Genomic DNA, 24,298 nt, shown 5'->3' with positions numbered 1-24,298 from the left:
ACAAGAAGGATGTGGATAAATTGGAAAGAGTACAGCGAAGGGCAACAAAAATGATTAGGGGTCTAGAGCACATGACTTATGAGGAGAGGCTGAGGGAGCTGGGATTGTTTAGTCTGCAGAAGAGAAGAATGAGGGGGGATTTGATAGCTGCTTTCAACTACCTGAAAGGGGGTTTCAAAGAGGATGGCTCTAGACTGTTCTCAATGGTAGCAGATGACAGAACGAGGAGTAATGGTCTCAAGTTGCAATGGGGGAGGTTTAGATTGGATATTAGGAAAAACTTTTTCACTAAGAGGGTGGTGAAACACTGGAATGCGTTACCTAGGGAGGTGGTAGAATCTCCTTCCTTAGAGGTTTTTAAGGTCAGGCTTGACAAAGCCCTGGCTAGGATGATTTAACTGGGACTTGGTCCTGCTTTGAGCAGGGGGTTGGACTAGATGACCTTCTGGGGTCCCTTCCAACCCTGATATTCTATGATTCTATGATTCTATGATTTTTACAGATGAGATGTCTGAGACCTTGTCTACTTTGGGAAGACAAGACAACTATGCTAAATACTAGTAAGTTTAGACAGCAGTTGCTTGCAGTGTTCTAGCATACTTTTACTACTGGGAGCCTAGAAGTTCCCTCTAAGAGCCATGCTTCAAGTTCTAAAATGCAGCTCTCAGATAATCAAAATCCCCATTCACAGCAGCCAGGGAAGCCATTCAACAAGCCTACTAGCAACAATAATTTCCGAGCCCTGAATTCAGACCCACAGATTCCAAGGCCAGAAGGGACCACTGTGTTCATCTAGTCTAATGTACTCTATAATACAGGCCATGGAATTTCCCCAAATGAAATTCCTAGAGCAGTTTTAGAAAAACATTCAATCTTGATTTAAAAATTGTCAGTGATGGAAAATCCACCATGACCCTTGGCAAATTATTCCAATGGTTAATTACTCTCAGTGTCAAAAATGTATGGCTTATTTCAAGTCTGAATTTGATTAGCTTCAACTTTCAGTCATTGGATTGTGTACCTTTCTCTGATAGTTTGAAGAGTCTATTATTAAATATTTGTTTCCCGTTTAGATACTTACAAACTGTAATCTAGTCACCCCTTAATATTCTCTTTGTTGAGTGGTTTGCAGTCTCTGAGTCCACCACTAGAAGGCAGGCTTTCTACGACATGTGTGTGAATTATAACATAGAATCATAGAAATGTCAGGCTGGAAGGGACCTCAAAAAGTCATCCAGTCCAGCCCCTTGCCCTAAGGCAGGGCCAAATAAACCTAGACCATCCCCTCACGTTTGCCCAACCTGTTCTTAAAAACTTCCAATGACAGGGATTCGACCGCGTCCTTTGGCAGCCTATTCCAGAGCTTAAATACATTTATAGTTAGAAAGTTCTTCCTCATATCTACCTTAAACTCCCTTGCTGCAAATTAAGCACATTACTTCTTGTCCTACCTTCAGTGGAGGTAGAGAAAACCTGATCACTGTCTCTTCATAACAGTCCTGAACATATTTGAATACTGTTATCAGGTCTCTCCTTAATCTTCTTTTTACATGACTAAGCATGCCCAGTTTTTTTCATCTTTCCTCAATAGGTCAGGTTTTCTAAACCTTTTATCCAGTTTGTTGTGGTGCTCTGGACCCTCTCCAATTTGTCCACATCTTCCTTAAAGTGTGGCACCCAGAACTGGACACAGTACTCCAGCTGAGGCCTCACCAGTGACAAGAAGATGGGACAATTACCTCCCGTGTCTTAATTATGAAACTCCTGTTAATACACCCCAGAATGATATTAGTCTTCTCTTCAACTGCATCACACTGACTCATATTCAATTTGTGATAATATTATAACCCCAAATGCTTTTCAACAGTACCACCACCTAGCCAGTTATTTCCCATTTTATAGTTGTGAATTTGATTTTTCCTTCCTAAGTGAAGTACTTGGCATTTGTCTTTATTGAATTTCTTCTTGATTTCAGACCAACTCTCTAATTTGTCAAGGTCATTTTGAATTCTAATCCTATCCTCCAAAGTGCCTGCTACCCCTCCCAGCTTGGTGCCATCCACAAATTTTACAGGCAGACTCACCACTCCATTACCCAAGTCATTAATGAAAATATTGACTAATACCAGACCCCAGACTGAACCCTACAGGGTCCCACTAGATACACCCTCCCAGTTTGACAGCGAACCACTGATATTTTATAACTGCTCTCTGAGTATGGTCTTTCAACTAGTTGTGCACTCACCTTATAGTAATTGCATCTAGACCACATTTCCCTAGTTTGCTTATGAGACTGTTGTGTGATTATGTCAAAAACCTGTACATAGATAAGCTTGGTAGAATTTGATTTTTTAAAATAATTTTACAGATAATAGTGTTTATTTGTAATCATTTTTTCAATTTTTATGGATTTAAATCTTCACAGTTGTACAAAGTTATCACATGTCAAAAGATACAAAGTAAATATCCTTAAATCAAAACCTTAAGTTCTCAAGCAACGTTTTTCTTACTTTGCCTGTCTGATAAAAAATATTTCCACAACTGAAATTTTGACTGTTGGTTTGTGTATATACAGTGAAATTGATGTTCACTGATATTTACTGGTAAAAAATCTAATCCTTCCAAGCCTCAGTATAGATAGGCATATGCCATAAGAAGGTTGAGTACTTGTCCAAGTTCACAAAATGAGTTCATCATCACCAGAGGAGGAAGAATGGGAACACAACAATAAGTGAAGAGGCTGTCAGCTTCAAGAGATGGAGTCTTGAGTAAGGAGCAAACCATAAACTATTTAAGAGGGGCCTGTGCAAGGAGACTAGTAATCAACTGCATTAGTGGCTCTAGCACTTCCTCATTGGCTTTCTCCAGTCACAATAGACACAGATCATAGTTATCCCCTAGCAACTCTAAAAACAGCAAGTGAAGCAAAGTAGTTTTTGCCAGATGAAACTAAGTATTTGTCCTATAAGTCATTTAAATGAAAATTTTAGTAGGTGGCCACTAACTCTGTGTTGTTCTGCAGGTGTGCAACTTGACACACATGGGATCTGATGTGCAAAATTAATGACCATTCACGACTGCCACTGAAATCAGTGGGAGTTGTGGATGCTTAACATCTCTGATAGTAAGGTATTAGCATAGATTTGGTAGACAGGAGATCCTGAATTCTGCCTCTGCCACTAATTCAATGTGTGGCCTCAGATAAGTTTCCAACTCAGTTTCTCCATCTGTAAAATGGGGAGAATTCTAGGAATCTTGCTGACAGATGTGGAGATACATTCATGAATATTTGTGATGCACTCAGATTCTGCAGCAATGAGTGGTCCAGTAAAGGCCATGAGGGAATAGTTAATTTTATATTTGGTATAGGGTTTCAATGGTATGAAGTAAACAAGGCAAAGATGAATGCTGAGGATAAAAAGATACCGAACAGTTTCCTCATTCCCTGATCACCATCCATCCTGTACAATATATGCAGGGGTCTTGTGGAAAAAATAGTATATGATGCCATTAAAGATCATACGATAATGCATATGCAAAAGGGGCAGAATTAAGGTGGCACAGGCATTTCCTATCTTTTAAAACTGAAAGTGTTAGGCAACCGAAACATACAGGTTGCAACTAGCACCCACTATAATATCAGCTGAAGAACACTATGTCTATCTAGCCCTTAAAACGCACAGACAAAAGGTTAGCAGAAGAATCAGTAAACATAGCAAAAAACTTGATAAAAAAAAGGCCTTGGTGGAATCCGGAGATCCATATTTAGTCCTGTAGCATATTGCAGGCTACCTTAAAGTGGGATCACAACGGTGCTAAGGTTTTATGCCCAATATCTAACAAGTTTCTTGAGCCTATTAACCCTCAAGTAATTACATTCAGGGAAACTGGACCAGAAGGTTAGATGAGAATAAGAACAATTATCTTCTGCCCCATTGCAAGTGGTAGATAATGCCAAGATTCCAACATGGCTGGCAACCTGACAAGATACGTTATATCATTTGTACCAGGATCATACATAATAACCATCCATGGGGGCAGTTCTAAAGGAAGAACAGAAGACATCAAAATAAAACCCAAGGAGTACAATGAGTCTCTGTGTCTCCCTGTGTTTTTTACTGACTAGGTGAACTTGTATTACTTCTGTCAGAACAGGAGTGCTACTAGGAGCATTCTAGGCATCTTCTAGAGACAAACAAGCCTCCTGGTGACGTATCCAACAGGCCACTTCTGAAAGGTATTGTTTCCAACAGAAGAAGTGGCTTTATGATCACAAAGTGACTAAAGTTCAGAGATAGCATGTACTGACAGAGTCCATTAAGAGGCACAGTAGTTCTCATTTGCCAGGGGGTCAGCATCTCCTACTCTGACCTTCTAGAGGCTATTTGAATTTTATTAATTGACTGTGTTTATTAACCGGTGGTATTAGTTTGAGGTGATTTAAGATGCAAGAGTGATCTGTATCATATGACTGGGACTAGGAAATAAAGACCACTATACCAGCATTTCTATTTGCCATACCTTTCTTATTCAAAGAGGTTGGGAGAGAGGATGAGAATACCAACAATAAGATCATGCAGTTATATAGGCCAAGTACACAACTTGATGATACTGAATCATTTAACATATTGCTTTCTTTTACCCCTGACTTAGACATCACTAGATGGCAGATTTCTTGTAGGTATCATACTAGAGCTGGGTTGTGAGAAGGGAACTGAAAGAGAAGCAGATCTAAGGATTAGTTCAGTGAAGGCACTGATGCAATACAAGCATTAGGGAAGAGAGCACAAAGATAGTTGTGGGAGAAGTAAGCAAATGTGTGATTGAGGCTAATTTTTATTTAAAACATGCTTTAAATACTAACTGCATAATTAGTAAGACATGTGCCTATCATTCCAATCATTTTGCTGCTGCATTACATCTCTTTTATCCCCACCCTTTGTCCTTTTTAGACTGCTATTTGGGGCAGGAACTTTGTATTTTTGTGTTTTGAAAGCTCCCAGTACACAACAAAAATATAAATAAAAGAATGCATTGGAGAATAATGTCATCATAGAGAGGATCTCCATCAGCACAAGCAGAAATTCTGTGGTGCCATGAGACAACCTGTACATAAATATTAGCTCAAACCAAACCAGATTTGCGGATTTACAGATAGACACAGTATCAAACAAGGCTTTGGAGCTGTGCTCTGTCTCCGCTCCAGCTCCAGGCAAAAACCTGCAGCTCCGCTGCTCCGCGGGTTGCGCTCCGAAGCCCTGGTATCAAATCTAGTTTTGGTTCTATCAGGATGCAAGATCCTCTTATTTCCCTTGTCTTTGATTCGAACTATTAGATCACACCACAGAGAGAAATGCATTGTCTTTTAACAGTCTGAACACAAGCACAAGATGAAACATGGTTTATGGAGTTATACAATACACAAATGTGAAATACTAATAATTCCCCATCCCATTTAGTGTGTAAGATAAATTATAATTTGTACGCAGCCTTATGTTCAATTTCTTCACTGGTAAGAAGTGGCCTATTTTTAAACAGTTGACATAACAGGGGTTATGCTGCTTGATCATTCTATGTATTATGATACTATAAAATACTGGCAAAACTCCTGAATTTATTTAATTTTGTTTCAGATTTTCTAATTATAAAACTTCTGAACTGCCCATGGTAAAAATAGTAAAAATCAAACTCCGTAACTCAAATTTTTAAAATTTACAATACAACATAGCCTGATGTCCCCTCTCTGCAGTACAGTGTGGGGACCCAATGGCTGAGTTGAGCCCAAGAAGGAATATAGTAAAATTGTGGGGATAGACACTTAAATCATCCATTGATTCTGTTGTCTTGTAGTGTTTAAAGGTTAAGCCAGGCAGGAACTATTTTCAGTCTCGGGCAATGAACCTAAGATATTACGTGCTGGTCGGCTGTTTTTTCTGCAGATAATAGATACGTGAATTTCACGTGTCCAGACAGAGTTTTTGGTTGGCCCAAGTTGCTGGAAAATAGGATATTTCCCAGCCTAAGGCAAAGCATACAAAAAAAGAAATAAAGATGTAAGGCAGCCAGAGCCATAGTCACAAAGCCCTTAGGCAGGGAGCTACTTTTGCGGCATTGTTCGTCGTACTGTTGACAGAGCAGCCTGAAGCCAAGAACTCTCCCTGATCACCTCCACCCACAGCAGCAGCCGCAGCCTCGCCAGCACGGATCCGACGGCTCAGCAAGGCAGCTAGCAAGGACTCTGAGCGGGGCAGCTCCCCTCCCCCCCCCCCCGCGGGGGGGGGGTCCTGCCCACGCTCCCTCAGGCCCCCCTCCACCTGCCCACCGCCCCTCACTCGCCCCCGCCCCCATAAGCCCCTACGCCTTACACGGTGATGTGCCCGGCGCCCCGTACCGCCACAGGGTCTGGCGCGTCTCGGGGCCGGGGCAGCTCCTGGCTCCTCACCACCGGCTCGGACTCCTCCTCCTCCTCCAGCTCATAGATAGTGTCGAAGTCTGCCATATTGGGGAGCAGTACGCTCATCTCCCCCCCCCTCGCCCCCACCGAAACGCCCAGTGCGCGTGCGCACTGACCCGAGCGGGGCGGGGCTCGGGCCTGTCGTGGAGGGCGCATGCGCGTCCGGCTCGGCTAGTTCCTAGGCGTGAGTGCGTCTATCTCGCCCGGTTCCCAGCAAAGCAGGGTGGGGGCAGCCCCCCCCCGCCCCCGCCGCCGCCGCCGCCGCCGCCGCCCAGGGCCCTGTCAGGTCCTGGCAGCCAAGGCCCCGCCGCCTGTGTGTAAAGGGGGGGAGGGCAGGCTAGGCTAGGCTAGGCTAGGGGTGGCCCAGGTGAGGGTGGCTGTGGGGTGTGAGCCCCGGCTCTCTCGGAGAGGCGGGCGCGCAGCAGCAGCCCCCCCAGAGCCTCGGCCGTAGCCCGCGCCTGGTGCCTCAGAAAGCAGCGAGCCCTCCGGGCCTCTGGCGGGGTGCCCCGGGGCAGCGGCACCCCGCCGTTCTGAGCGGCTGCCCGGGGCTGGCAGAGTCCCGCAGCGGCAGCTCCGTTGGGAAGGAAGTGCCACCAGCGCTTAGAAACTCCTCCTGCCCTGGCAGGTGTGGGTGCCCCTTACCGTACCAGTGACCGCTCGCGCGCTGTCGGCTTTACAGAGGAGACCGTTATCAGCAGCCCTGTTCTGCAGAGGGGGGAAACTGAGGCACAGAGAGGCGAAATGACTTGCCCAAGGTCACCCAGCTCCAGCTGCCTCTTGGCAGAGCTGGAAATAAAACCCAGTTCAACTGAGTTCTGGTTCATTAGGTCACACTGCTTGTGTTCCTGCATGCTTTTGTAAGCATTTCAGTGCATGTCACCTCAAGGACTTTCTACAGCAGGAAAGCATAGCAATCATGAGTCAATGCGCTATTTCTTTAGGTCCTGGATGAATAATATTAACTTTGAACAGATAACTGGCACCTCTGTGCCAGGGATCCAGTGGCACTCTCTGCTATTATCCTCTGGTTTGTCAGCATTGCAGTTTTTGGTGATTTATCTTTTACTCCTACCTTTTTCTGCCAGTGACTTGCCATTTAATTAGAGAGAGCTTGTATTCTTGGCCCACAGCATCTGTGCTTTCCACCACTGCTTTTGTTTATCCAGACTAAAGAGGTTTAGACAAAAAAATGGCTAGATAGCCAATGTGAGGAGGATGGGAAGGGGAAATAATGGTGATTGTTCATGGGCTGGAGGCTATGTGGTTATCCAAAGGATAGAAACTGAAGTTTGGAGCAGCACTGGGGAAACAGAGAATCTATTGAAGTAGCTTGGGGCATGAGCAAAGGGGAAGATAGGGCTGACAAGGAAATAAAGCCCTATAGGAAAGACTCCAGGAATAGCAAAAGTAGAGAGTAGCCATAGGTGAAATAGCTCCTGCGAGGAGGACCACTGATTTGTTAACATTTCCACTACTCTGAGTACTGTTTAGCCAAAGTCCCAAACCATAACAACACTGGGGGGAGTATGACGTACAATACTTGGCATACAGCATTCTGAAGGTGCCTTACAATTAACATTCACAAGACCCTGAGGGTCTGTATTAGACAGCCAAATGAATTGCAGCATGCAGTTCACTAGGCCACTAATGCTAAAGAGTTTACTGGACATTTACTATTAATCAGAGGCAATGAAAAAGGGAACCCTTGCCAGGGAGATCCAAAAGTGATGCCATGGTGAAGTCCCACTTTTGCTCCAGGTGCCGGAAAGGGGCATATTAGGGCTTGTCCACCTGCCAGATCGGTGGGCAGTGATTAGTATAGTATAGTATAGACATGATAAATCAATCACTGAGCGCTCTTCCATCAACTCCGGTACTCCATGAATGAGGAGCGCAAGTGGAGTTGATGGGAGGGCGTCAGCTGTCGACTTACCACAGTGAAGACACCGCAGTAAGTAGATCTAAGTACGTCGACTTCAGCTATGTTTTTCATGTAGCTGAAGTTGCATACCTTAGATCGACCCAGCGTGGTGGTGTAGACAAGTCCTTAGATTCCTACCAGAGTGCTGTCTTCAATCCCCATCTTTGCCTGGTTAACAAAAGTCATGTTTGAAGGTGCTAGAAGGAAGTAGCTCACTTTCCACTTCTTCCCAGAAATGGAGGTGAAAGAGGGGGAATGGGTCTGCACCCCGAGCTGCCTTTTGTTTGTGTTTGGGGGTGTTCTCCATGGTTAATAGTTCCATTACCTGCCTTTGCTACTCTTCATGGTTTTCCAAAGTAGCAGCAAGGTGGAACCAGCATGCTTCTGGATTGTTTCTCTGCTAGCTACCCACAGGGTTCTGAATAGCAAGGTGATATTGGTTAGAGTCTTGTCAGTTTCTGCTGCTTGATCAAACTATCAGCAGTGGAGATACAGAGGAGTCAGCTTGCAGACTTGGGAAGATAGCTCTGTAATGATTCATATTTGGAAAATTTTCTTCATAACCTAGGAAGAAAGTGTTCTATAATCATAGATTTTTAAAAGAAATGAAATTTTATGTTCTGGATTGTTTGATAAGTTAGACACCTGGGTAAGCTTTCCTCTTGTCATATGCAAATAATGGATCGTTAACATTATATGTCATTTGTCAAGCAGCATTTTTCTTACTTTACTTATCCGTAAACTTCAGTTAGTATTGATGGAAATATTTTTGTTGGTTTGTATGTGTATTGTGAAATCAACCTTTATTAACATTTATTAATAAAAATCTAACCCTCCCAAGCCTAGTTGTAGTATTATATTACAATGGGGTAAGATAAATACGTGGTGGCTAATTTTGGTGGTGTTAACTGACCCAAAAGATATGACCATCTATTAGTCATAGCACAGAACATCTTTATAATGCAGTACATGGCCTAGATAGGTGTAATGCAACAATACTATAGTGTTATCCTTTATGTTAGACTCTCCTCAGCTCTGGCAGTTCTGGTGGACTGTTCTTGAAGCTATAGGGTTTCTGGTGTTGTTTAAAATATAACTGCAGGGGGCAAAACCCTGCTCTCCTCTTGGTCAACATGACTCAAGAAGAAAAAAGCAGATTCTGAGTTTATGTTTCAAGTTTATGTGTGAGCTATTGCAGAGCAGCAGAATAATTCTGTCTTGGAGTTGTTTCAAGTCAATCAGTGGAACAGTTTAGAACCAGAGCACTTATGTACTAGCAATTTCCAGCCTCAATACCTGCAGAATACTAATTAATTAAATTAGTGAGTTTGGTTCAATAAAAGATATTGCCTCACCCACCTTGTGTCTCTAATAAAACTAAATGTCAGAGCAACAACCAGCACTCTTCATACTAATGCACACGACAGATGTTTAGAAGATGTCTAATTAGCATTCATTTGCAGGTAGAAGTGTTGAAAGGAGTGTGCAACAGTGTGACTGGTCAAGAATTGTGGCTTCGTGGGAAAAGTAGCTAGCTACTATTACCTTTGCAGTACAGGTCTGTAATAACCTGGGTGAAAACTTGTTAGGATTGTGTCCAGTTCTGGGTGCCACATTTCAGGAAAGATGTGGACAAATTGGAGAAAGTCCAGAGAACAGCAACAAAATGATTAAAGGTCTAGAAAACATGACCTATGAGGGAAGATTGAAAAAACTGGGTTTGTTTAGTCTACAAAAGAGAAGACTGAGAGTGGACATGATAACAGTTTTCAAGTACGTAAAAGGAGAGAGGAAGAAAAATTGTTCTTAACCTCTGAGGATAGGAAGGGAAGAAGCAATGGGCTTAAATTGCAGCAAGGGATGTTTAGGCTGGACATTAGGAAAAACTTCCTAACTGTCAGGATGGTTAAGCACTGGAATAAATTGCCTAGGGAGGTTATGGAATCTCCATCTGTCAGGGTTCCCTCCCCACTCTGAACTCTAGGGTATAGATGTGGGGACCCGCATGAAAAACCCCCTAAGCTTATTTTTACCATCTTAGGTTAAAAACTTTCCCAAGGTACAAATTTTGTCTTGTCTTTGAACAGTATGCTGCCACCAAGTGATTTAGACAAAGAACAGGGAAAGGACGACTTGGAGTTCCTATTTTCCCAAAATATCCCCCGAGGCCTTACACGCCCTTTTCTGGGGAGGCATGAGAATAAAGAAGGTGAGCACAAACCAGCCTTGGATTTTTTAAGACCCAAAAACCCCAATCAGATTCTTAAAAATCTTTATAAGAAGAAGAAAAAAAGATAAGAGAACAACTCTGTAAGATCAGAATGGAAGATAATCTTACAGGCAGTCAGATTCAAAACATAGAGAATCCCTCTAGGCAAAACCTTAAGTTACAAAAAGACGCAAAAACAGGAATACACATCTCCTCCAGCACAGCGAATTTCACAAGCCAAAACAAAGAAAACCTAATGCATTTCCTAGCTATTTTACTTACTAACTTTACAGGAGTTGGAGGGCTTGCATCCTTGATCTGTTCCCGGCAAAGGTATCACACAGACAGACAAAAGCCTTCCCCCCCCCTCCAGATTTGAAAGTATCTTGTCCCCTCATTGGTCATTTTGGGCCAGGTGCCAGCCAGGTTACCTGAGCTTCTTAACCCTTTACAGGTAAAAGGACTTTGCCTCTGGCCAGGAGGAATTTTATAGCACTGTATAGGGAAAGGTGGTTACCCTTCCCTTTATATTTATGACACCATTAATGGAGATTTTTAAGAGCAGGTTAGATAAACACCTGTCAGGGATGGTCTAGATAATACTTAGTCCTGCCATGTGTGTAGGGGACTGGACTAGATGACCTCTCGAGGTCCCTTCCAGTCCTATGATTCTATGAAAACTACCATGTCAGAATATTTATTAGTGTGGATGGATGGGGCTTCCAACAATGTGTGTCCAAATTAACTTTCTCATGTTGCAGGGATAAGGCATTGCTGTCTACCACCTGGAACCACAATTCCAGACAGGTGAGGATTCAGATTAAAACAAAGGATTAAATCGAGAAATTATTGCACAAATTTGTTAAAAGAACCTGGGAAGTATTATGCTAACATGGTCTTAGAAGCTATTGAAATTGTGAGGAAAGTTGGAGTGGATAAATTATTTTCTGGTTCTTCTTAGAACAAATATATATATTTGAATGGGAAAAATTAGTGGGTGCTCCCCTCATACCCCACTCCACTTTTCTCCTCCTCCCGTACCTGCTCCTCCGCCTACTTCCCAGTGTTTCCCGCCCAGCCGCCGCCAAACAGCTGTTTGCACGCTCCGGGAGGGGGGGCAGAGAGGAGCGGGAACATGGCACACTCAGGGGAAGAGGCGGGGCCGGGGTTGGAGAGTTTGGGGAAGGAGTTGGAATAGGGGCAGGGAGGAGATGGAGTTGGGGCGGGGACTTTATGGGAGGGGTGGGAAGAGGCAGGGCAGTGGTGGGGCCTCATGGATGGATGGGTGAAGTGGGAGCAAGCACCCACGGAAAGAAGGGGAAGTCAGCGCCTATGCAATTATGTAAAGAAATACTGGAGCTTCCTGTCCTGGAATTAATATTGCATGACAGTTCTCATTTTCTTGATGCCTATTTGCATTAACTCTAGAACACCTCTTTCTGAATTATTTTTTCATTATTGTATTTTTTAAAACTATGCTCCCACAAAAAGTCTCAGCACAGAATCACACAACCAGATTTTAAATTTCATAGCTAACGAACTCTTATCCTACAGGGCAGGGGTTCTCAAACTGGGACCCCTCAGGGAGTCGCAAGGTTATTACGTGGGGGGTTGTGAGCTGCCAGCCTCCATCCCAAACCCCACTTTGCATCCAGCATTTATAATGGTATTAAATATATAAAAAAGTGTTTTTAATTTATGGGGGGGGGGTCGCACTCAGAGGCTTGCTATGTGAAAGGGGTCACCAGTATAAAAGTTTGAGAACCACTGCCATAGGGTGATTGTATATCTTCATATAGGTAGATAGTGCTGAAGTAATAGAAGTGTATCTTTAGACTCAGTACACATTTTAAGTTTGATAGATGAGCCATTGTAAACTGGGAGATCTCTTTGCTGAGGGGGCTGCAAGGGATTACTGGAGCTGGGTATGCCTCACTTATGATGCAGCAAACTATTTTGTTAACTTTTTAACTTTAAAACAGCCTTTTTGGAAAATGCAGTGTTGGTGCAAGGATATTAGAAAGACAAGGTAATATCTTTTTACCTTTTCTGTTGGTGAGAGAGACAAACTTGCACCAAACTCTTCTTCAGAAAAATAGTAGGTAATCTGAGTAGTATCAGAAAGACATATATATCTGGGTATCCCCTATCATTTTATGCAAGCTTTGATTAAAAGGGAAAAGGAATGAATGGATTTGAATACAAGAACAGAAAGTAGAGGGAGTTCTGTTTTGTAGTGTTACTTCTTTAATCCCTTATGTGACAAACTCTGGTGAGATCAAAAAGGTTTGGGACACCATGGCAACTTGTTGGGTGCACTGGTTAATAATAGAGTCCAGATTTAACATTTTTCAAACAAGGATGGCTTAATTAAGGGGGGAAAAGAGGCCCAGATGATTTCTTGATCTTGACAAGAGTCATGCTACTACCGTAGCTATTCTGTCAGTTCTCTAGAAGTTCTCTCACACAGTATGAGTCTCATGAGAATGAGAGCCTGTGAGTTTTTATGGTGTCTACCTATCTCATCAGGCCACACAGTTAAAGCCACAGCCATCATTTATCAATGAGAAACTACATCCTGTTTTTTTCACTGGTGCCTTTCATTTCAGCCCAGCTATGCTTCCCTATCTTTTTGCTGAAAACAAACCAAATTAGCTCCCTGGGAACATGGGCCCATATCCTCAAAGGTGCCTAAATACCTTTGAGGATCTGAGCCATGGTCTTTAATGCCTGACATAATGTGGTGTTACAGGCTGCTGTAAACAGGAATTGCAAATCGCACCTCACAAAGGGAAAAGGAGGCAAGTGAGAAACAGACTTGAGGTTTGCTGGGGGCTGGGAAGATAGTATATTTACACAGGAGGTCATATAGGGTTTTCCTGTTACAGTACAAAAGTAAAAAGAAAAGAGACTAGATAATATCTTAAAAGCATTTCTCCACTTCAGAAGTTCCACTCACAGAGACCTTTACACCAAGGTATAGCTCAGTGCTCTACACAGCTCAGTCCTCAGAAGTAAATCTGAATGTCTTCTTTTCCCTAAAAATCCTCCCTCATTAAAAATTAAAAAAAGAACCCAAACCCAATACAGGAAGGAGAGCTCTCTGACCTAGTATTCACTATCCCATCACAGGGGCCTTGGGTTATTATTAATAGTAAAGATTAATTTACATGTACAACAATGAATCTGGGCTGCATAGTACCTGGTAGTATGGTATAGTTAGGAGTATAGAGGGTGGCAGGCAAAGGCATTCAAAAGTTAGCTCAATTGTTATATGAAGGAGTAAGTAGCTCTGTGAAAGAAGAGTTGATGTCATGGTTGGTTTATAAAATGGGGAAATGCTGAATGCCTTTTTTTTTTTAACTTATTTCATTTTCATGGACAGGTTGAGAGCATAGTTCCTCTTTACAGTTTAGTTTATGGCAGAGCCATAAAAACATCTACTGATTACCTAGTAAAATAGGTACATGTTTATTTTTCTCAGCACAATGTCCATAATTAGTAGTGAACTGAACAAGACTATTAGGAAAATGTAATATATAGATTATTCAAATTTGTACATCCCTGTACTACTTTCATATACTTTCTCAGGTACAGTATAGTCAGGGGAGAGTGATTTTTGTGTTTGTGGAATAAAAGTTTACAGTGGCAGGTGTTTACAATACAGGGGACTGTACTATAAGGCCAATAGGTGAAGACCTAAGGGAAGATTTTCAAATTGCTGCCTAGGATTTTACCACTTTATTCTGAATGGGAATTGGATTGTTAACCCCCTACTTACAGTTGCTGGGAGTAGTCTGTTAGAACGTGGGACAAGCTTGTATCTTTCCTAAACATTGCATAATTTCATCCTCTTCCTCTGGAAAAACATGAGCATAGTGAATCACCAGAAATTCATATATGCTGCTGCTATTTTAAATGTTCTAACTTTATCTCTGATTACGACAACATTCATTGTAATCTCTGCAAATAAATATAAGGGACAGTCATAAGACAAAAAAAAGGGGATGTTTTAACTGCCTTAGTTGAGTTACTCTAACAATAATAATAACTTACAAAAACTATTAAAATAAGTTATTTTGGTTGGAAAGTCAAGGACTTGAAAATTAGGAAATGCCAGATTTACAGTTGTCCATACAGTCTTACTTCTGTCCCCTTATACATCCATCCTGTGCCTTGAATGAGGCAGGTTGTGATGCTGGCAAACCATGTGTCAGCTTATGCCACGGTTCCCCTCAACTGAATACTGACAAATACATAGCTGGAACCAGTCTGGTTCACTTGTGTGTTAGTACTGTATTGTTAAAATAGGTTTTAGAGTTACAGAATTGTGCTTATCATTTAGACTTCATAGAATGCTTGTGAGTTGCTGCATGCATTAATCTCAGTTATCACATCTCTGTACTGCAAGGTAATATTTGAGCATTTACATTATAAGCCTCTGTAACTGTGTAAATCACCAGACAGGAGAGAAGCTTTAATTCGTGTGAAATACTAGTCTCCAGCAGAAGATGTTGTGACCTGTCTGACAAAGAAGGCCCATCGACACCAGAGGAGCTATTGTGGAACAACAGAGAACAAAAGATTTTGTTGATGGCTCTCCCATTCTCCCCTCACTTGCCCATGAAGAGGAGAAATGTATGTGAATTCCTCCCATCAGCTGAGGTTACGATTTGAAGCAGAAGGGGGAAAAGAATAAAAAGGCCTAACAAGGACGAACTGCATCTCTGTGACACTTGGACTCTTGAGGACAAGGTTGTCTAGGCATAAGCAAGATATACAGTATGTAGCCTGGGTTAGCCCTAAAGGACATATAGAGCTCGCTTATTCTAGAAACTTCTATTAATTTTATATGTTTACCTGCTATAATTTTGTAAATAACTCTCGTTTCCTTTTAAATAAATATTTAGTTTATTATAGGATTGCCTACAAGAGTTGTCTTTGGTGTGAGATCCAACGTGCAATTGACCTGGGGTAAGTGACTGGTCCTTTGGGACTGGAAGTAACCTGAATGTCGTGATCTGTGGTGGAAGAGACCATCTATCTGATACCACAAAGGTAAGTTTGCCTAGTTGACAAGATAGATCAGAATACTTCCACGGCTAGGCTGTTATAGTGCCTGAGGAGTTTACACTTGGTTGGTGAAATCTAAATATAAAACTCACAGCCAATCTGGGGTTTGTGCCCTGGCTCTTAACAGTCTGCCCTGAGATTGGTACTCATGCTCTTGAGTTGTTGCAGGACAGCTTGACATAAGGGTCCTCTGAGAAAAATAGCATGTGATCATATAATTAAAAACTGTATCATAACACGTATGCCCAAGAAGGTAGAATGAAGGTTGCATGGGCAACCTATATTCTAGCTTTTGAAGCGCTTGATTTTGCAACCTAAATAACTTTCTTTTAATGTTGTTTTCTTAATCTAATTTTCTACATTTTTTTAAAAAAGGAAAAAGATGCAAACAAATTGTTACAGTACATCACAGAATCTCCACATCATGCATGCTCAGCAGGGTTGAACTCTGAAACTTCAGCGCTCATTGCTACCACTTGAACTGCAGGACTAACTACATTAGTTGGAGGTCGGAAAAGGCTGTTATCCCACTGCAGGGAATGGTCTCCTGGGGCAATGTACTAAGTCCTGGGAGTTTACATGGGAAGAGTGGCCCAGGTGTGTCTCTCTCCCCCACTTCACAGTAAGTTGTGGGAGAGCTCTACTGGGTTCTCTCCCCTATCCCCATTGCTACAGCTACTCTATCAACTACCAGGTGTTCCACTTCCTAGTGCAGTGTGTGCATCTGCTTGCACAGCTTTGGAGGTGGTAAGGGCCAGGCTCTTTAGAATTTTAGGCCCAGATCCACAAAGGGACTTAGGCGTTGTACCACTCAGTGTCACGGCACCTAACTTTTAAGCAACTAGAAAATCACAGGAACAACCTGGTGATCCACAAAGCCATTGCCTAGGCTCCCGATACAATAAATGGGGAGAGATAAGTACCTAAGAATGCAATACACAAAAGCCAGCACACTAGGTGGGGAGGCACCTAAGCTAGCCATTGAGAGGTAAATAATAGCCCACATGGATTTGTTAAGAACAAATGCCAAGCCAATCTAATTTCCTTCTTTGACTGGGTTACTGGCCTACCGGATGTGGGGGAAGCTGTAGATGTGATGTATCTTCATTTTAGTAAGGTTTTTGACACAGTCCCACATGACATTCTCGTAAACAACTTCCCTTTGAAGTTCATGAGTCTAGTGGTGCTACTAAACATGTGTAAGAGGATCAAAATTTGCCCCTCAGTGTTAATACAAAGTTATCTTTTTTTGAAAGCACATCCCCTAGAAATATTCAAATTCCCAATAATCATCCATTTTGATGCTGTTTGTCAATGCATCCAATGAAGTGAGCTGTAGCTCACAAAAGCTTATGCTCAAATAAATTTGTTAGTCTCTAAGGTGCCACAGATACTCCTTTTCTTTTTTGTGAATACAGACTAACATGGCTGCTACTCTGAAACCTGTCAAATATCTGAGGCTTAAACTGATCTTTTTAGAAACAGCCCCAAAGGGATGCATTAATATTACCCAGTATTTCTTTGTTTGGAAATTAAAGATATTTTATCGACTTTATCCTGCCTCAATATGGGGGGATGGTCTAGAATAGATGACCTCTTCAGTCCCTTCCATTCTTATATTTATGTGATTCCTATGTTCACTACTCGGTTTTTGTGTTTGATGGGATTTTGTTCCCACTTATCTGCATTCAACATCTCTTTGAGATATTTAAGCACTTTTTACAGGACTAGTTAACATATGTAAATTACTAGGCATCTTTGAACAGGCTAATTTGCTGGATTCAACTGCATGGGTGATGTGAGAGGGATGGAGGCTGAACTAAATTATTTTTCTGTATCATTTAAAACTCTTTAAGTCCAGTAAATAATTTGCTCTGTGCAGGAATATTTAGTTCTGTGCGTCTCGGTAATGACCATTAGTGTATAATCCAGAGTTGGGGCCAAGTTGCACAATTACACTCCATATCTGGCCCTGAAAAATTCTGATTCAGGGCTTTGATTTGACCTGTTCTACAGATAGTAGTTAGTGGCAAGGTCTGGGTTTGGATTTTGCACTTTTCTCTAGAAGCTGGGAAGTTTTCAAATGTGGTTCTTTCCAGTCACTAGTTTGTTTTTAAATAGTTTTTTTTTTTTTTTAGGATTGTATTCATGAATTCAAATAGTTGAGTACTTCATTGCACTTAAGTGTGCTGCAATGTGTGTAAGACATTGTGCTTTCATATTAATTGAATGGCAAAAACCCTGGTTCTTGATTAAGTATTTCTAGAAAGTGGGCCTGAGAAAGGCAGTTGTTGGCAAAGCATTGGCTGAGCCGCAGTATCCACCTAAGAATAAAGATGATTCAGAGAAATAGGATTTGCTGGCTGCTGGAATTAGGCAAGTGTAAGATGCAGAGGTTTTTATTTATAATCTGTATAGTTTTAAAGCTTTCACTGGTTACAGCCCAATAATACCAAGCAAATAGCTGAATTTAAATGGTGATTTGCAGTCTAGTCATTTTATATTTATATGAAGTGTAAAAGACAAGAAGTGTGAGAGCTTGGAGACTATACCCACTGGGTGAGAAAGATCATGTTTGATTTACTGTTTTTTAAATTGCCTTATCATGCTAAGAGGGAGTCTAATTAAAATCAGTGGAGAAGCCTTCAAAGGAGACAAGATAAATATTGGGAAATGTTATTTTTATCCTTCACTTTGTATTCTCACCCTGGGATGTCATGGGCATAAACATTAAATATTAATGGCCAGATTGTGCCTTATGAAGCAGCCACTTACTCTGCTCCAGCAGCATTAAGGGGACATAATGAAGACTTTCAGTGGCCCAGCAGAATATCTCCATTGTAGGGGCAGTCATAGAGCTGGAGTGTAATCGCTCTGTGCTGACCTCCTGTCCTGGTTCCTGACATAGAGGACTGGTTGAGGGTGGCAGGCAGGGGATGTGGCCAGGGCTAGTCTATCTTGGTGTAAGAGCCCATGGCAGGTAGGTACAAAAGGCTGTAGTATAGAGCAGTTCTAAATTGTACTGTGGTCTGGGACCAGAATTGATGGCAAAGATGACATAGGTTTAGAGGCACCTGAGTCCAGTGCCAAATTGGATGTTCAAGCCGAAAATCTTTAGTAATATGTTTTTACATCCTTTAAAGCAGAGCTGGTGGAAAATTTTCAGTCACAAACATTTTTGTCAGAAATTGTCTATTTTGTCAAAATGGGAATTTCCACAGTAAATGACCATTTTTGACTAAATTTTCAGAGTTTTCATTACAAAAAACTTTTTATTAAACTGAAAAATTCTGCTTGGCCAGTTGAAAATTTTCCAGTTTTTATTTGCCAGAAGCCAAAACTTTAAATTTTTTATGAAAATGCACAAAAATCATAGAAAACTTTAAAATAAAATAATTATTTTTGTTCCATCAACATTTTTCATAGAAAAAAATGAATCTATTTAAAATGTCCTCTTGGGGTTTAAATACATGCTCCAGTCTCTTTCTGTTCCATTCATAGACCTTCACTTGTTATACATCTTAGCAAAAGAGTTGGCAACCTGCGGCATGCTGCTGCCAGCCGGGGTCCCGGCCGCCGGCCCCGCTCAGCCTGCTGCCTGCCAGGGTGAACGGAACCCCAGGCTGGCAGCAGGCTGAGCGGGGCCAGCGGGCGGGATCCTGGCTGGCAGAAGCCGGCGGACGGAACCCCAGACTGGCGACAAGCTGAGCCGCTCAGCCTGCCACTGGTCTGGGGTTCTGTCCGCTGGCCCCGTTCAACCTGCTGACGGTCTGGAGTTCCGGCCACTTGCCCCTTGCCAGCTGGGGTCCCGGCCATCTGACCTGCTCAGCCTGCTGCCGGCCTGGGATACCAGCCACTGGCCCCGCTCACCTCGCTGCTGGTCCAGGGTTCCGACCGCCCAGACCCCTACCAGCCGGGGTCCAGCCCTCTGGCCCTGCTCAGCCCTCCTGCTTGGGGTACCAGCAGCCAGCCCAGGGCTCTGCTCCTGGCCTAGGCCCAGCATTCTGCAGTCCTTGTAAAAAATATTACACTACAATTAGCTTAAAAACTTGAAAACTTAAAAACTTTGTATATTACAGTAATCGTAAAAAAAATGTAATGTTAATAAATACATAGGTTTGATGAAACAAAGTAGTTGTACTTATGTGCCTGTGCTTAATTTGTGTTTTCGATGATTTACCTTCTAAAAAAATCTCGCATGTCTCACACCCCCAGAAAGGGCATCTCGCACCCCAGGTTAAGAACCACTGCACTAAACTGATAAGATCTGCATTTTAATTTAATTTTAAATGAAGCGTCTTAAACATTTTAAAAACCTTATATACTTTACATACAACAATAGTTTAATGATATAATATAGACTTATAGAGAGAGACCTTCTAAAAATATTAAAATGTATTACCAGCACGCGAAACCTTAAATTAGAGTGAATAAATGAAGACTTGGCACACCACTTCTGAAAGGTTGCTGACCCCTGTCTTAGCACATCCACATCTAAAATCAAAATCCCATTTTAGAGGTGATCCTTATACAAACAATGGCCGTTGTTCTGAAGTATAATCTTGTGCTTTCAGCAGTTCTGTCGCTCTCTTTCTCCTACTAGCATGTCACTTTCTGGCAGGGGTGTGCCCAGGAATTTAAATTTGACTGCTTTTGGAGGGGCACATTAGAGCACTGGCTGGGTCAGCGGCCACGGCTGGAGCAGCTGCTGGGGCTGGGGCAGTGAACGGTCAACCGCCGGAGCAAAGGAGTGGCGGGGGCTGGGGCTGGAGCAGAAATACAAATTTTTAGATGAATATTGGGGGGGGAGCTATGTCCCTGCTTGCCTCCACCCCTTGTGAACACCCCTGCTTCCTGGCGGCCTGGCCTCTCAGAAAGGCTAGTGTGCAAACTGCAGCTTGTGTGTGACTGTAGTATGTTAGCTATGAATGATCTTGGATTTGAACCAGATAAATAGCTAGAAGAAGGTTTGATTTCTGTTTGTACAATAAACTTGTTGGAAAGAGAGCCTGTTTAGATAGCAAAAATTCCTGTCTACATCTATTCAGTGAATAATTTGTAATATGATTCCAACAGCTTTGCTGCACTTTTCATGCCATTCCTGCTTCTTAATTTGAAGGCAGCAGGCCAATAGAATAGGAATGGGAGTGAGGAATGCCTGAATTCTAATCCCAGCTTTTATACAGACTATCTGAGTGGCTTCCGGGTAAACCAGTTAATCTTTGTCCCATTTTCTTCAGCTGTAAAAAGGGAAAATACTTGCCAGCTTCTCAAATGTATGGTGAGGATTGATGAGTTAATATTTATACACTGCTTTGAAAATATAAACTTCTATTTCAGTTCTAAATTTTACGGTTGTTCGTTAATCTTTTAACAGTTCAGCTAAAAGCTTCCTACTGATATGTTAGATGAGAACCAGAAGAGAAAATATTATTTTCTTGTTTATTTATATTTTTTAAAATCCACCCATAGAGTGCTACTGACAGTAGTATTTTGATGGGATTTTTTTCAAGGCTTCCCTGTTAATCTAGAAGTTATAAAAAGCTAATTATTTAGCAAGCATTGCTTGATACCTATAATTAATTAGCCAGAATAACACTAGTCACTAAAGCCTGGTCTGCACTTAAAATGTAGGTTGACATAGCTATGGTGCTCAGAAATGTGAAAAATCCGTACCCCGAAGCGACCAGCAGCTAGTTTGACTGAAGAATGCTCCTGGCTGTTGTAGTTTGGGGAGCTAGTGTTCTTGCGGTGATAGAAGAACCCCATCCGTTGCTTTAGATGGCATCTGCACTATGGGATTGTGCTGGCATAGCTACAGCACCACAGCTATGCCACTGTAGTCCCTTCCCTGTAGTAGACATGGCCTGAGAAGGGCAGCAGTTTCTTAAAGTACTAGAAAAATATGCATTTCATGATGTGCTTGTAGCCACTTGCAAAATCTCACACTGTTGTTTAACAAGTTATATTTATGTCTCAATTAAGCCTTCAAGAACCAGAGGAGCATTAGTGGGGGAGGAGTAAGTGAACTGTCCGAGCAGCTGTGGCTGGAGGGATTTAAGCCTGCATAGAGCATGAGAAGGAATAATTATAAACTAGTGGGCTGTCAGGGTGAGCTTGCTTATCAGTGATTAAGACCTTCAGAAAAGCTGTAGCCTGCTCTTCTGTGAGAATTGACCTCCTGATGTTTGCTGATGTGGGGGCAATTGGGATAGTAAGGCAGTTGCCCTACTCCAGACATGTTCCCTCTTGCATTTTTAAAGCATTATGGCTGCCTCCTGAATGGGAGTGATGGGGTGGGGAGAATGACTTGCTATGCCTCCTTCATCCATGCCATATTTTAGGCAGCATATTTTATTTCACTTTGTCCTTAAGTCTACAAAGGGACAATATATCCAGGAGAACTGGTCAAACTGAGGAAACCATCCCCTCCAATCATTCACCAGAATAGATGTATACATGTCTTCTTTGAATGAACAATGCAGAGTACCATATGTATGGGCCTAGTCTTCTGTTGGCAGATATGTTCCTTCTGTCACAATCCAAGGCATACTAATTTAAACATACTTGTGTTAATAGATATGATCCACTGTCCCCCAAAGTGTCCATACAAATAGGCTTCCAATAATACCATTGCACACTTTTTTTGACTATCCATACACCATTAATAATCTGACTTTCTTCTCACTTTACAGAAGCTGCAATGATTGATTCCTACATGTACACAAAAGATTTACTGTTTGCAGTTTGCTTGCAATAAACGGTGGGAATTTATTTAATGCCATATGAATATCATATTCCAGGACAGGGTTGGCCAACCTGAGCCTGAGAAGGAGCCAGAATTTACCAATGTACATTGCCAAAGAGCCACAGTAATACGTCAGCAGCCCCCCAATCTGCTCTCCAGCCCCCAGTCCCTCCCGCCTGCTGGCAGCCCCCACCAATCAGCACCTACTTCTCCCTCCCCCTGCAATAAGCTATTTCATGTGCGCAGGAGGCTATGGAGGGTAGAGGGGAGGAGCGAGGGCATGCAAGCCTCAGGGGAAGGGGCAGGGGCCTTGGGGGAAGGGGTGGAGTGGGGGCAGGTCTTGGGGCAGAGCAGGGGGTTGAGCAATGAGCACCCCCAGCACACTGAAAGCATCTATAGCTCCAGCCCTGGAATCAGTGCCTAGGTAAGGAGCCGCATATTAATCTCTGAAGAGCCGCCTGTGGCTCCGTAGCCACAGGTTGGCCACCCCTGTTTTAGGAAGTAACTTGGAGAAATCACTGAGAATGGGTTATTGATCCATAAGGTTACAGATTTTCTGCCTGTAAAATCGAACCTTAGACATTTCCTTCTACCAAAAAAAATAAAAAAGTAGTAGTAGTAGTAATAATGTGAATGTTATGCTAGAATCTTGGCAACCATTTTATAGCAATTATGGTGGGACATCTTTAAATAAAGTGGGAAAGCAGTGAAAGCAAGTAGTTTAAAGTTATTTAACTTTAAAACCAGATAAAGAATCATTTATTTGGTTAGCATCACTTGGCATTAAAAATGATGTACCAGTCTTCTGCTCTCTATTATTATATTATAATGCTTATAACGCTTATTATTAATCCTGCTTGACTGTAACGAAGGCAGAATTTGATCATTTAGTTCTGAGAAAAAGAATTCAACCCTGTTGAAGTAATGAATGTGTTTGGAACATGTGAAAGTCTTTCAGAGAACAACTGCTGGGTATTTTCCTTACTCTTTGTATCCCTTTTTTCTTGTCCTTGTTTCTAATTATCTGTTTGAAGACTGAAACAGAATGATGGTTCTTTAGTAAAATATTTTTGTTTCCATATCAGTAAGGTTATGGAGTTGCTTGTAAATGCTAGATTGCTGCCAGTGATTATGCACTGTACTCTGGCACTCTTGCTGATATTCTACCTGTCATCCCAAATTAATTGTAAGGGTTATCTTCTGCCCATGCACCAACACGCACATTTTATTTAAAATCAGTGGGTAGTGCCCGCTGCGAGCTGGAGGCTGATATTTGACTCTAAGCTTTTTATGTCATTAGATAAACAGAATTTGTTAAAGTATTACTGAACAACTTCACAATAATGTTAACTTCCTTCCCATTCTTAATCAATAATATATACAGTCATTGAAAAGTGAACAATGTTTGCATCTTTTGAACCACTTTGTATATACTGTGAGTATGCCAGCTCTTGGCAGATTTGCTATATAATGCTACAAATCTGAAATTGTAAATTGAAATTGTACAAATCTGTTGTATTCAGAAAACTTAAATGTGCTCTGTACAGTTATGTAGGACAAAGATGATACTTTTTATTTAGCTAGATGCAATATACTGTTTATATTGCCATTCAATTGTTGCCAAGATTATAGCATAACACTGTATATATAGATAAGATACTATGATTATGAGCATGAAATAAAATCCTATATAGAACAGAATATTATTTCTTGCTGTGTTAAAACTTTTTTTGTCTTTTTTTAAAAGGTGGCATTTGATAGTCTAAATCTGAACATTTTGTAAACAACTACAATTTACTCTAATTGTATTTTTAAAAAGTAATGCGCAAATACACCCAGCATCATATATTTCCTGGTATATTAGTCCATTATAATCAGTTCAGCAAAAAATTT

General features: G+C 41.8%; 1 protein-coding gene and 1 long non-coding RNA gene across 3 annotated transcripts in view; one reads left to right on the top strand and one right to left on the bottom strand.

Moving 5' to 3' along the window:
• CHIC1 (cysteine rich hydrophobic domain 1) overlaps positions 1-6,646 on the bottom strand; it is a 28,649-nt gene extending 22,003 nt beyond the window's left edge. Inside the window, exon 1 of the mRNA XM_038417133.2 lies at positions 6,366-6,646. Coding sequence (XP_038273061.1) covers positions 6,366-6,610 — 245 coding nt within the window. The 5' untranslated portion in view covers positions 6,611-6,646. The remainder of the gene's footprint in view (positions 1-6,365) is intronic.
• A 5,647-nt stretch (positions 6,647-12,293) lies between these two features.
• LOC122455704 overlaps positions 12,294-24,298 on the top strand; it is a 70,977-nt gene continuing 58,972 nt past the window's right edge. The window contains exons 1-2 of one of the 2 annotated variants that reach the window (XR_006274113.1): positions 12,294-15,642; positions 22,353-22,420. This is a non-coding gene — a long non-coding RNA (uncharacterized LOC122455704). The remainder of the gene's footprint in view (positions 15,643-22,352; positions 22,421-24,298) is intronic. The other variant, XR_006274114.1, reaches the window with a different exon arrangement.

The sequence above is a fragment of the Dermochelys coriacea genome, chromosome 9 (assembly GCF_009764565.3).
Source record: "Dermochelys coriacea isolate rDerCor1 chromosome 9, rDerCor1.pri.v4, whole genome shotgun sequence".
NCBI lineage: Eukaryota > Metazoa > Chordata > Testudines > Dermochelyidae > Dermochelys > Dermochelys coriacea.
The sequence above is the reverse complement of the archived record's forward strand: the minus strand, read 5'-3'. Positions and strand labels throughout refer to the sequence as shown.